The 14,664-nt window shown below is 34.7% G+C and overlaps 1 protein-coding gene across 1 annotated transcript in view; it reads right to left on the bottom strand.

The window, feature by feature from the left end:
* The window catches only part of CEP83 (centrosomal protein 83), a 150,444-nt gene that overhangs the window by 36,652 nt on the left and 99,128 nt on the right, over window positions 1-14,664 (bottom strand). The window contains exons 7-9 of the mRNA XM_077772189.1: window positions 7,853-7,984; window positions 1,760-1,874; window positions 100-244 (exon numbers count right to left, since the gene is read on the bottom strand). Coding sequence (XP_077628315.1) covers window positions 100-244; window positions 1,760-1,874; window positions 7,853-7,984 — 392 coding nt within the window. The remainder of the gene's footprint in view (window positions 1-99; window positions 245-1,759; window positions 1,875-7,852; window positions 7,985-14,664) is intronic.

The raw sequence follows: 14,664 nt of genomic DNA, 5'->3' as shown, positions 1-14,664 counted from the left end.
GATAATTATGTTACAAGAACTACAATAACAATGATATGACAGCAAAATGTTTTCATATGCAAGGAGACTGAACACAAAAAAAGGTAATTAAGTACTTACTTTTCATCTTGTAATATCACAAGTTTTTGATAACCTTCTTCCTTGGCAGCTTGTACTTTACGTATTAATTCACGATCCTTTTCTACTAGGAGTGTTTTGTGGTGTTCAACAGCTGACTTGAGAACTTCATTGTCTGACTGTAACCCTAACATTTTTTTTAAGGAAAAAGATATACTGCATTCAATGTTATTAAGATGAAAAGTCCTAACAGCAAGCATCCATAAACTGATTAAGACAATTAAAAGAGCACAGAAAGTAAGTCTGGATATACATTCTCAAAGATCTTTAAACCTTTATTGATAAACCTTATGAAACAGCCTAAAACTCAGAGCTAACTACCCTGTCATTATTTAACTTAGTATACACACACAAGCACTTTAATAAAAGACTATATATTTACTCACTTGACTCTTGAGAGCTGGGGACAACCGAGATGATATCCAAAGAGATATATAATACTCTACTTCTAAAAGGATTCTGTAACCTTAGCCCCACAGACAGTATCATCATAAAGCTGGCTGGAAGTAGTATAAAATCACAGAAACCTTCAAAACCTATCATTCTAACAGAACTGTTAGATTTCTGGTAGAAATATAAATTAGAAACTTTCAAGTTTAGGGGCACCTGGGTGACTCAAGTCAGTCAGGCGTCTGACTTCAGCTCAGGGCATGATCTCACGGTTCATGGGTTCAAGTTCCATATCAGGTTCTGTGCTAAGAGCTCAGAGCCTGGAGCCTGCTTTGGATTCTGTCTCCCTCTCTCTCTACCCAGCCCCCGCTCTCACTCTGTCAATTTCTCTCTCTGAAAAATAAAAATAAATATTAAAAAAAATTTTTTTAAAGAAACTTTCAAGTTTATCCAATGAATTCACAAATTTTCCTTGTATTGATATGGCAAGTATCTTGCACAAAGAATAACTGAAGCAAATTCATATCTAACTGAAGTTTAAAAAGAATGCAGAACTAAATCATAAACTCTTTAAGTCCCTAAGAAAAGTTACTCCATAACCCTATGGAAATCCATGAATCAACATCAAGTAGAAATAAATGATGAAAACACTAATTCATCATAAGCTATGTCTGGAACTATAGACGCCAGTTCACATAAAGACCAACTTGAAGACAGTTATAGGCCAAAGGTAGCTTATTTAAACACCTTTTAAGAAAATTCAGGGGAAAAAAGTCAGAAATAGTATAATTTTGAGGAATCATGAAGAGAAGGACATTCTAAGACTAAAGTGGAGCTTAAAAATAATCCTAGGCTAAAGTAGTCTCAATAACAAGCCTACTATCTACATAAAAAATAGACTGGGCCTGGGACCCACCTATCTTCCTTACATTCTTTAGACTCAAATGGTCCGGGACTAATAATCACATGATCTAAATAGATTCAAAATTATAAACCCAGAAAGTATGGATTCCCATTTGTAAAGTCTCGTTTAAGTATTAATCAAATAAATGACATAAACATAAGACTGAAGTTTTTAAAAGCCAGATCACAAAATGAACATTCAACATAAATAAAAACAATCCATATGTGCTCTAAGACTAAAATTCAGTTAGGCTGAAAATCTGGAAATAAAAATTCAGTTTGATCTATTTTAATAATTTGAGTTTATATATAAATATAATAGTAAAAAGCATGGGAAATCATATATTACCATCCAGTTCACTTTGAATCTTATTCCTTTCTCTTTCTAGCTCACTCTTAGCTCTTGCTGCCTCCAGTTTGATGTCTGTTATTTCTAGTTTGTTTGAATGTTTAAGTTCTTTTACCTGTTGATAATTAGAAACTGAAATTACTATAGGCCATTAATTGCTTCCCCAAAAACATCAGTAGAAATGAGAACACTTTTTGGTAGTAGGGTATACAGTGTAAGAATCTTCCAGAAGAGAAGGTGCTTCAGTGCCTTGAACAGTATTTGGTACCAAGAAAATAGTGTTTTCCTAACAGAATTCTTTCTTTTTTTTTTTTTAATTATTTATTTACAGATACCTGGGTGGAGGTCATCTGGCTTAACCTGCCTTAAAAGGCTTAGCTGCAAGTACCTAAAATCCAGTAGTCAATGACTGACTCGTCTTCAGGGAAAAAACCCCTGAAACCCCTTTAAAAAAAGGTGTTTGTGACATGAAGCCTTTCTAGGTATAAGGAATAGCATATAAAATGTTATACGGGTGTAGCATCACAAAGTATGCTTGGAAAACAATGAGCAATGTGTTACAGGTAGAGGAGAGGAAGGTATGAAATCTGTGGAATGGCAGGTAGTAAACTTTATATGCCATTCAAAAGGGCTGTGTATCCTGTTAGCTACTGAAGGTGGCACAGTCAACTTTGTTTCAGAAGATTAACTCTAACTGCATATTAAGATTAAGAAACTGAGGGTAAAGAAACCAGTTAAGAGGCAAAGGATTGATAAAGGGGGCAAGAAGGAAGAATTAATTGAATTTGGTGACTAAATTGTGTGTGTGTGTGTGTGTGTGTGTGTGTGTGTGTGGCAGTAGGAAGAACAAGTATAAAATATATAAATCTAATTTAAACTTTTGCTGCCCAAACCTAATTCTTTTAAAGACCTGAGTGAATGTACGCAATTGACAATATTTTCCATACAATTAACCCATCACATACCAATTTTTAGTTTTCACTGAGACATCCCTTTTGAAAGTTGAATGACTCTAGTTCATAAGTAGTATTCATTCATTCAATAAATATTTACTGAGTACTTATTATGTGCTCTAGCACTGTTTTAGGAGCTGGGGTTACAGAAGCAAACAAGAAAGCTTAGTTTCTTCCAGTTATCTGCACTACTCTCTAACATTTTCCATATCCTTTCCCTATGGTAAGGTACTTCTAAAGTTAGTCCTATAGTTAATCCTATAATGAAGATTTACCCAATACAAATATAAAAATTAGATAAACCTGTACTGACATATTACATCAATGCATAAAACTATGAAATAAGAGTAGAAAACCACAACTATATACACACCAAATATGTAAAACAGAAGACGGTGGGAAGAGGAGAGTAAAGGATAATATACTTGAGTGCAACAGAAATCTATAAAAACTAAAGATGAGAGTTAGAAACAAATCAGTAACAGCTCCTAGATCTAATGAGGGGAAGGATGAGAAACAGAAGTGTCTTACCAAAAGAGATTCCATGTATGAAAGGTCTTAAAAACATTATAAAGAATGGTGTGGCCAAAATCCAAAAAAAAAAAACAAAAACAAAAACAAAAAAGCAAATACTGTGCAAATACTGTGCTGCCTTTGTACTGCTAACCACATTTAAGATGCATGCTTCCAAATTAACTTATTGATTTTCAAATGATACTATATAAAATGAATACTGTTTGCTAACATAATGTTTGTAGTTTTAAACATTTCTGAAGTTCTTTTCCATGAAAGCAAGTCTCATAGAAACTATATAAAAGCAGCTAAGAAATTTTATTTATCTTGAGAACTTAAATTTTCCTGTAGATTGGACTTTACTATATTATAATTTCATGACAGACATAATTTAAACTATCATTGTTTTAAAATTTTGAATATTAACTACAATGAAAATCTAATTTCTATAACAAATGAAATTATAGCCTGCTATTATATACTAACTGTAAAAGGTTAAGAATGACATAATAGTTAATTAACAAACCACACTGTACCTTCTCTAAATAAGAGGTGGAAAATTAGAACCATCTTATTTTGCAGAAACCTGATTCATTTCAACAAGAACTAATATGAAATCTATAAAAAACTATTTAATTCATTTCACTCTGAGATATACTGAAATGAGAAAATATTTTTCATCTAAACTATAATTATTGAAACTGAAAGAATTCTAGACAGAGAGTCAAATAAGTGAAGTCTGTCTTCAGGCCTACTTTTATTATTAAACTAGTGACCTATGCTCAAGCAAAGTACTGTCCTCTCTCATTTGAATTTATTCATCTATGGACCTATATGACTTTAAGCTTTCCTTTAGTGACACATTTCTATAATCCTAACATAGTGAATGCACTTATACGAGCAGTAATTATTAACTTCCTGAAAATATAATAAAAGGAATTATTTTATTAAAATGAGAAATTTATATCAACATTTATTACATAGCTATGACAGCAGCACATTCTGTAAGTAATCTGAACCAAATCCCAATTAGTCATAATAAACTTTTCTTTCTGGCTCTAAATATATGATTCTTCACCTTCCTTGGGCTAAGGTACCCTGTTATTCCTTTTATTTTTCATAACATTTTCCATTCTAGCCTTCCTGTTGCCAACTTGCCTTATGCTATTGAAACAACAGGACCCAAGTATTCATAAAGTACTACCTACTAAACTTTAAAAAATAAAAACACTGGCAATAGTTTTACAGGGGTTCAGAATCTGTTAAATTATACATACACATATACACAAAGACATGCAAGAACACAATATATATAAGCAAGAAAAGTATAGTTGTAAAAAATGTATTACTCAAGAAGCTCTTGAGGCAAATTCCAAAAAGATATGTGTACTTAAATTCTGATATTTTTCAGAGGTCTGAGATGGTGTGACCTCATTAATGTAGTTAATAAGGATAACTGTGTGGGATGATTTCCTTAAAACTGTATATTTTATTGGAGTTCTAAAAATCAAACACCTCCTGAGGTAACCAGAATTTATTTCATTGAATGTGAAATATCTTTAAGGTCACCATTTTCAGGCCATCTTTAGTAATACTTTTTAATCCAAGACACTGAGAGTCACACTGACATAATTCTGTTCAAAAACCTAACACTTACAAATTTGAGTAACTTAGAAAAATACACCCCAGGTGCTCCTTTGCATTGCAAACAACCATTTGCTAAAGTTGCAAAATATTGATGAAAATTTCAAGTTGCAAAGAAAACTGTCAATCGTGGTTGAAATATCATTTTAAAATTTATCTTTCCAATGAAATCTTTTTACATGCATGATTCTAAATGAAAATTTGGTTTGTCTAAAGCTGAAGGGTGGTTTGTAATTGTCATTTACATGCAAAAAATGTAAGTGTGGCTTTAAAAAGGCAACTCTTACCAATACTACTACTGGAAGAAAGGTATGAGAGAGCTTCCTGAATTTACTTTTTTGTGTTTTGCATCTATTTATTTGTATACTCTATCACTGTAGGCACTCAATGTATATCTCTCAATATGTACACACTTATATAAATAATCTACCTAGGTTAATCGGGAAGCAATTATATTATTAATTTCTTTTCTAGTAGGGCTTACACAATCTTTGTAGGCTGGAAAAGTTTCTAGGGATGAGCCAGAACAATACTTTGTTTCATCTAAGAGGAAACTTGCCTAAAGTTCTACACACAGTTATCGATACAGTGAGGAACAGAACTAGTCAATGGGCTCAAAGTTGTGTTCTTTCTATCATCTTCTTCTTTAAGGATATCACTGGTGCAAAATCATCGCCGTTACTTTCATCACCTGCTACTATTTACTATCAGTACTATCATTAATCTTCAAAAAAGCTTGTAAGAGACAGGATCAAAAGATTATTCTGATTTAGAGCCCACAGACTTTTCCACTGTAGTTTAGTACCTCCTCCAAAATGACTGATTTGGGCTAGACTAGAAGACTACACTCGAATCAAAGTATTTCAACAATTAAAAATCTTCTTGCCTAATTTTCACTTATTCTATCATCAGCCACGTCTAATGAATTAAATGACACATGACATATTGGCTACAAAACCACTTTGTAAACTGTAAAGTATAAAAATTCGAACAAAAAATTCAAATATCACTAAATATATAATCTGCAAACATAAAAGAGTATATGTTTGCTACGGAAAAAACTGGGTAGACTATCTCCTAAGGGAGGCACCTAATACATCTAGTATATGGTTTGTGGCCTTTCAGGCACAGAAATCACCTCTCTCAAGGTGAGATTCACATTAATAAAATTTATAAAGACTGATCTATAAAATCAGAATGTCAGTTATAGTAACTGTGAGAAAAATCTATAATGGAAATTAGAACACTCTAAGTCTAAAAGACCAGTGGGCATTTTCTCCCTGTAGACAAAATTACATGGGAAGTCAAATAATAGAAAGTTGTTTGGTGATCATGCAATCCGAACAAATGGAATGAAAGAAATTGACAGTTTCACACTTAACTAATTAAAACAGATTGGTGTATTCCTTTCCACAGTAAGAACAATCTCTTCAAGGAGACCAGAATACTTACATTCTACTAACTAAAATTCAATCTCCCACTGTCAGACAATGCCTAAGTCTTCTCAAGTAATTCCTTGGCCAAGGAATTTATGATGAATACATTACTCCTTTAGATAGGTTCATTTCTATTAGGCTACAGTAAGTTCCTTCTGGTCTGAGAGCCACGTTGTTTTTCAAGGTAATTTTACTTAGCTCTGCTCTGATGGAAAACACTTGATTGCATGGATTCAAAACCCAGACTTATTTCCTAGATCTTAAAAATACCCCCAAGTATTTTTAAGGTATATATTAGTCTTGCTTTGTAAAGAAAAACACTAAAATTTTCAGAGATAAAGTAAATTGGCTCAAGATCAAGCAGCTAGTAAGGAAAAGAAATGAAAACTGAATCTAGTCTGTTTGCCTCCAGAGCTGATACTGTTATTCACCACAGTTTTCTACAAAATACTTTTATCATTGCTATCCTATTTCTGGTTACCAGATTCCTTATATATATGCATGTGAGGGAGAAAAAAACTAAGTTCCTGAGAAAACTTAGTATATGGAATACGTGCAAACCATTATATATATTCTTTTAAAAATAACGCAAATGCAGGGTGCCTGGGTGGCTCAGCCCATTGAGTATCTTCAGCTTCATGGTTCAGCTCTAGTAAGTTTAAGCTCCAAGTCAGGTTCTGTGCTGACAGCTCAGAGCCTGGAGCCTGCTTCAGATTCTGTGTCTCCTTCTCTCTCTCTACCCCTCCCCTGCTTGCATTTTCTCTCTCTGTCCCTGTCACTCTCTCTCTCTCAAAAAAAAAATTAAAAATTAAAAAAATCTTTTTTAAAATAACATAAATGCACACCATGCTGCTTTTATTAATTTCCTCACTTAACAAATATTGAGTGACTCTGTGTGTCACTGTTCCAGCAGCTGGAGATACAAGCAATAATAAAAGCATTCTCCCTACGCTTAAAGCTGATATTTGGTTGAAAGAAAAGGGGGTGGGAAAGAAAAGGAAAGACAAAAAATAAACAAATATAAATACATACCAAATGGTGTTAAGAACAATGAAGAAAAATAAAGCAGGTAAGTGAGGCAGGAAGAGGGAAGATGGTGTTTTACAAAGTGAAATAAAGGAAGGCCTCTGTGAGAAAGCAATCTATGAGGATATGAGGAAAGACCAGGTCTGACAGGCAATTGCAAAAGCCCTAGCACAGAAGTCAGTAAGAGTGAAAAGAAGGCCAGAGAGGCCGGAGCAAAGTGAGCAGGAGGGAAAATGGACTGTGAGGCCATGGAAAAATTGCAGAGGCAGATTACACAGAGCTCTGAATGGGCAGAGTTAGGGGGTTAAAAACTGATCCTAGAGATATCACGGCTTAGACAAGAGTGGTCACAGAAGAGGTGGTAAAAATTGGTTAGATTATGCATGTATTTGGAAGGTAGCATGATAAAATTAAAAAAAGATCTCCATACAGAGAAGTAAACTATTTAAATACAAAATTTCTTTGTCATTATACAGTATCAGGCATTCTGAAGAATGAAGTACAAACATAAGATGACTTACTTTACTGGTCAAGGTATTTATCTCTCGTTCAGCTTTATGCAATTTACTAATTAAAACAGTATTTTGTTCACTGACTGATTGTAGTTCTTTTTCCAAGCGTTCAGCCTGTAGTTTAGCTGACTGTTTTTCAGCCTTTAATTAAAAATATATTTTAAAATTTATTCATAAATGTTAAAATTGTATAAAAATAAGCACTATTTTAAATATATGTGTAATCATATATAATAGCCCAAACTCCCCAAAAGCTCAACAATACTAACAGGTACCAAAGCAACAAGAGTTTTCTCAAAGTAACTGGTAGAATTAAAATGAAAGATATTTGCTCCAGAAAATATGTAACAAGAGCATCTGGACAAATTACATCAACAGCCACCACCAAAATAAAACTCATACAATTCTCTTGTGAGAGTGCACCTAATGTACTCATTTGACACCTATTTACTCTTCTTGCTGATGATTCAAACATTTTGGGGGGTTTCAATGCATCACAGAAATATAAAAGTATATCAGAAAGTAGAAGAAAGGGCTCATTTGTAGTAGTAGTAGGTAAGAGCAAAAAATCTGAAAATCAGGGGAGATTAAAAAAAAGAGATTTAAGAATTCAAAATTCTCAATTAATCTGGAGCCTCTGGAAGTATGAACAAAGAGCTCAATAGCTCTTGATCCCATCACATAATAAATATTCTTAAGTCTGTAAATTTTCAAGAAAATTTCTGGTTGGTAACATTCCTAGTACTCTTTAACTTGAAAATTAAAACTAAATGCTTTTTAAAAATATTTCTACTCAAAATAGTTAAAATGTTTGACACTAAAAAAATAAGCTTTCACAGTTTTGTAAGATTTCATTTCCTATATATCTTAAATACAATAAGGGTATATTCAATAAATAATTCAGAGAAAACTATTTTCCTCTTTGGGCAGGCACAATGATAGGCAAAAAAACTCAAAGAAGAAATAAATGCTTCTTCTCATGTGCTTATTCTCATTTCCTCTGACAAATGATAAAGTAACTCTTGAAAAAGTCACAAATGAACCTCCCATCTTTTGTAATCATTGAACTTGTCCTGAAAATCAGCACTCTAAATGACCTCAATAAACGGCTTTGCATTGAGATCAAACACTGTGTTCAACTGCAATCATTCCACTGATTCTGTCACTAGAAATACATTAAAATTGGAAAGGCAGCAACAAAGTCTCATTCTGAACTGCCTCATGTCTAAGGTCCAATGATACAACTTTAGTTTAGGAAACCAATAAACACTGATGGAAGCTTCACCCAAAAAATTGTAAGATGACTTCTATTCTTCAAAATGTATCATTATTTTGGCTGTACCCAGTTTTTTGGCTGAAAAAAAATTAACTGTTTTGCTAGGTGCCACTAATTCCCTACAACTCTAATCCTTTCACAACTATTCTAAATATACTACACACATACTTTGGATTGCTCAAAATAAATCAAAACTAGGTTTTGATTGCTCAAAACTAGTATATTTGCTACATGTTAGACACTAAGAACTAAGAAAAGTAAGTGTACCTAAATAAGATGGTTAAGGGATCCAGAATATGTCGCCTTGGCATAAACATTATTTTGAGCTGAAGGCATTTGATAATCAATAGACACAGGAAAAAAGTTTTTTCCTGAACTCCTCTTTGCTGCCAAAAACCAGAGCCACCTAAAACAATTATAAATCCCCTTGCCTCGGTTTTATAGCCAGGGAAGACTGACTCCTATCAAGGGAGAAGTCAGCACCCAGTTAAGAAATCACCTATACAGGCACAGTCACAAAACTGTCATATCTCCCATCTATTTCCCTTAAAGCCTGTTTATCTTATCTAAAAGTCATTTGTGTTCATAATAAGTGCTCTTTCTCCCATCTCCTTTCTCTATTAAGACGGTATATAGGGGTGCCTGGGTGGTTGGGTCAGTTAAGCATTTGACTTCAGACCATAGTCTCACAGTTTGGTTCAGGAATTCAAGCTCTGCATCAGGCTCTCTGCTGTCTAAGCCTCTACTTCCGAGAAAACTGCTTCTGATCTTCTGGTTTCCCTCTCTCTCTGCCCCTTCCCAGCACTCTCTCTCACACACAAACAAATAAATAAATATTAAAAANGGTGGCATGCAAGCCTCAAATTCTAACTACCACTTTGAGCCACACTTTTCTGTGAACTCCTGTTTACTTACACATAAATATCTATCTTTTCTCTTGTTAATCTGTTGTCAATTTAATTCACAACCCCCAATCACTAAACCTAAGAGTATGAAGAAAAAGTTTTTCCTCTCCAACAATGGAAACCAAGAATTTTCATAGAAGAATACCTTTAGGAGTACCAGCCTACCTCTGCCACCTCTTATCTTTCTCTAACGAACTCAGGAAAATAGTTCACTAAAGATTTGTATGTTATTAGTCCCAAGTTGAATTGTATTACTCTGGTAAAAAGCTGCCATAAGATATAGAACTATGGTATTTTTGTTTAAACAGGTCTTATGATTTTAATATCTTGAATCCCATGTAAGGAAATAACTAGGAATAAATTGTTCCTTCTGGTTTGAGATGACATTAATCCTCAGAAACACAAATTTTGAAAATTCTGCATAATCTACTCTCTGGCATCTCAAGGGTTAAATCATTTTAGCTAGGTGTCATGGCTCCCAAAGAATAAATAACCCCTTTGTAAATGTAGTAGCATAGCTATTGCTTATGAATCAATAGCTTTCTTCTTTACAAAAAGAATATATACTCCTGGGACTCTACAAATGGATCAGCATTAGATTGGTAAGCATACATTTGTGCTCTAAAAATCAAGGCTTGTCAACTGCACTTTTAAAAAAGTATGCCATACTCTACCGGGAAGCAATTAAAATCTTACCTCCAGGGATCTGATTGTAGCCTGCATCTCAGCCAACTGCCGCACCTGAATTCTTTGGACATTTTCTACCTGAGCACCAGAATTTTCTTTTTCAGCCCTTAATGCTGCTACTTCAGCCTCTAAACCTTTTACTTTCTGAAACAAACTGACTTTTTCTAGAACAAGCTGCTCCATTCGTTTGCTGTCTCTTGTGGGATCAACACCAAGCAGCTGATTACGTAGTTCTTCTTTATCATTCTCCAGTGTGGCAATCTAGTAATAATTTGAACGAAAGCACAGAATTTTACATTATTGATAATTTTCAGTCATGAATATGCTTTACACATCAGTAAATTAAAACTTACACAATATGAAAAAGAAAGTTGAGGTGATGAAATCAAGTACAAAGGAAAAAACTTAAAATGTCACGTTCTTCATTCTGTACGCAGCATGACTCAAATATGAAGGCAAGGACCTTTTCCTATTTTCCCTCTGTCTCCCCATGGTGTCTAGCACAGGGCTTAATCAGTTGCTAAAATTCAAAATTATAAATAATAGTATAAAAGTAATTAAAAATGTGTCAAGTATTTTACAATTCATCAGAACATTATAAAGGTTTATCATATGCTGATTGCCACTAAGCTTTTCCTCATGTGACAATAATACCTGGGCTATGTCTATACTAATAAAATTATCTATTCCAAACCACTTAATTCACAAAAAAGCTGCTTGTCTGTGTAAATAACTATAAATATGATGAGAGTTTTTAAATGACAGCTGAGAGTCTATTAAGGCCCTAGTTGCACTGATGGCCTAGTTCTTAATTATTAGATTCAAGAAAGAAAGAAAAATTATTACTCCAGGGTATGTGGAAAAGTCACAGGGGAACATGATGAACAGAAACACTAGCGGTCTTCTCATTCATGCCAACCCTCACTGCTGGATCCCACAGGCCTCCAATCATGGAGTTACACACTGCTTCTCAATCTCAGAGGCACTTCAGAGGCTCCTCACCTACAGGAATTGGGGGCTAAGTTATCAGGGTAACACTCATTATTTCCCTTTCTTGATCTCCCCAACCACCACCACCACCACCAAACCTTTGTTAACCATAGCAAGTCCTCTCTTTCAGTCTCTTTATATATGGGGTTTCTTCATATGATTCAACTGAAAGAGCTGTTTTAATGAAAAAACAAAACAAAACAAAAAAAACTACTGCTCTTAATAATACCAGAGGTTGTCTGTAGCAGGAAGAGCTGAGAAGGCTCACTCTAAGCCCAAAGGACTTAAAGTAACACTCTGTAAACTGGGCAAAAGTGACCCAGGAGATGAATGATGGCTCCACTTTGCAATAAATGAATCTAAAAAGTGTGAGAGCTCCACCACAGCACAGAATCTGTTTTCCTCATCTGTAAAACGAGAGTTTAGACTGAAGGCCCTCAAAACTCATTTACAGTTTTAACATGTAGTGATTCCAATTAGGGTTTAGACACATTGAATCAAAGATGTCAATGGGAAATACAGGTACAGCTATCTAGCAGGAAAACATTTTTTTCCAGAAAATAAAATTCATCATAGAAGGCAGCTATAAAATTCAGCCTCAAGGCCAACTAATTTAGTCTCTCTTTCCTATTTTTCCTCCCACTCTTTACATATAAACATTAAACCCCCAGGTTTGATACCCAACTACTTTTTTCTTTACATATTCCATGTGACTTTATGCAAGTTACTTTTTCACTTTGGCACCAATTAAAATGAAGATCTTAGGCTGCGTATCTTTGAAATACCTTTTAGCTTTTTGCATAAGGTAATTTAAATACAGTTTTTATATTAGAGGTGTGGTGGCTCATATAGGTCAAAGTCCAAGTGGAACTCAGGTTCAGACAATGGTGCCATTTACTGAGTACTATGGACCAAGTACCAAGCTAAATGCACTAGACATAAAATTGCATTTAGTAACAGTAATTTTCTCTCGTCATCTTCATTTTACATATAAGGACAGCTAAGGCTCTTGACCAGCAGGTTTCCTATATTATTGCTCTCTCCAATAGTTTTGAGAGTCATCTGTGTGACAGCTGAAGTGACAGCTCAAACTATGGACGAAGCTGGCTAATGGCATAGTCACAATTAGATCCCGCAATTATAACTCCCAAACTAGCACTCACTATCAAACCATCCTTATGAAATCTGGTGATCACTGCCTTCTAATTTCTCTATTCGTTTGTTCATTTATGTAACAAATATTTATTGAGCATTTCTTATGTACTCAGGACTGTTCTAGGTAGTAAGGATACACTGCAAACCTAGCAGACAAGCAAATAATCACAAAACCTGTGCCACCAAAGAGCTTATATTTAATCACTGCCATGATACTACCCTTGCCCTAATCATCAGAACACAGATCTTGAACATATTCTCAGCTTTTCCCTTTTCCTCCACTCTTAATTAGACTCACACTCAATCTTCCTTGATATCCTTAATCTGCTGACTCTCAATCCTTTCTCTAAATTTTCCAAAGGCTTTGTTTGAATTTCTTTTATTCAAAGAAATTCTTTGAATTTCTTTTGACCATGTATCCAAATTTGCCTGTATTCAGCTACCTCTACATTTACTTTATTCTCTTCTAGAATACAAACTTACTTGACAAGAAAAATGATCAACCAATTTTACTTTTAAAAACTGTTGAAGTAAAGGAAACAACAGAAACAAGAAACTAATCTGGGACTAGGAATAGTTGTTGTTCATCTTCTTTTCAAAGGATGGTTGTACCACTCTAACTCCCCAAGGCACAAAAAAGGAAAAAGTAGTCTATCTAATTGCTCCATCCATCTCTGTTTTTATGATCTTTATGATGCAGCATAGAGAAATGGCTTAAGAGTATAGGTTCTGGAATCAAAGAGCCTAAGTTTGTTTGTTTTAGTATTTTAAAGATATTTCTCTACCGTCTTTGGGTTTATATTATTTCCAAAATGAAGTCTGTTGTCAATCTTACTTTTCTTCTTCTGTACAAAATAACTTTTTCCTGTTTACATTTTTTAAATTTCATTTTTAGATGATTGTAGGTTCACATGCAACTGTAAAAAATAATTCATGGGCACTGGGTGGCTCAGTTGCTTAAGTGTGCAACTACTGATTTTGGCTCAGGTCATGATCTCACAGTTTGTGAGACTGAGCCCCACATTGGGCTCTGTGCTGACAGCACAGATCCTAGTTAAGATTCTCTCTCTGCCCCTCCCGTGTTCACAACTCTGCTCACTTGTATGCTCTCCATCTCAAAATAAATAAACATTTGAAACATAATAACAACTCAAAAGTTTCTGTGTACCCTTTAGCCAATTTCCCCAACTGGTAACATCTCTCTTATTTTCTGTAAGACATTGTATAGAACTAGTTTTCATTCTTGTTTACTTATTTTTCTTTCACAGTTTATTGTCAACTTGGTTTCCATATAACATCCAGTGCTCATCCCAACAAGTGTCCTCCCCCATGCCCATCAGCTCCCTTCCCCTCTCCCCTACCCCCATCAGCTCTCAGTTTGTTCTCAGTATTCAAGAGTCTCTCATGGTTTGCCTCCCTCCCTCTCCCCAACTGTTTCCCCCCTTCGCCTCCCCCATGGTCCTCTGTTAAGTTTCTCCTGTTCCACTTATAAGTGAAAACATGTGGTATTTGTCTTTCTCTGCCTGGCTTATTTCGCACTCAGCATAACACCCTCAAGTTCCATCCATGTTGCTACACATGGCCAGATTTCATCCTTTCTCATTGCCATGTAGTATTCCATGGTATAGATAAACCACATCTTCTTGATCCATTCGTCCGTTGATGGACATTTAGGCTCTTTCCCTGATTTGACTTTTCTTGAAAGTGCTGCTATGAACACTGGGGTACATGTGCCCCTATGCATCAGCACTCCTGTATCCCTTGGGTAAATTCCTAGAAGTGCTATTGCTGAGTCACAGGGGAGTTCT

The sequence above is a fragment of the Crocuta crocuta genome, unplaced genomic scaffold, assembly GCF_008692635.1.
Source record: "Crocuta crocuta isolate KB4526 unplaced genomic scaffold, BGI_CrCroc_1.0 scaffold216, whole genome shotgun sequence".
Classification (NCBI taxonomy): domain Eukaryota; kingdom Metazoa; phylum Chordata; class Mammalia; order Carnivora; family Hyaenidae; genus Crocuta; species Crocuta crocuta.
The sequence above is the reverse complement of the archived record's forward strand: the minus strand, read 5'-3'. Positions and strand labels throughout refer to the sequence as shown.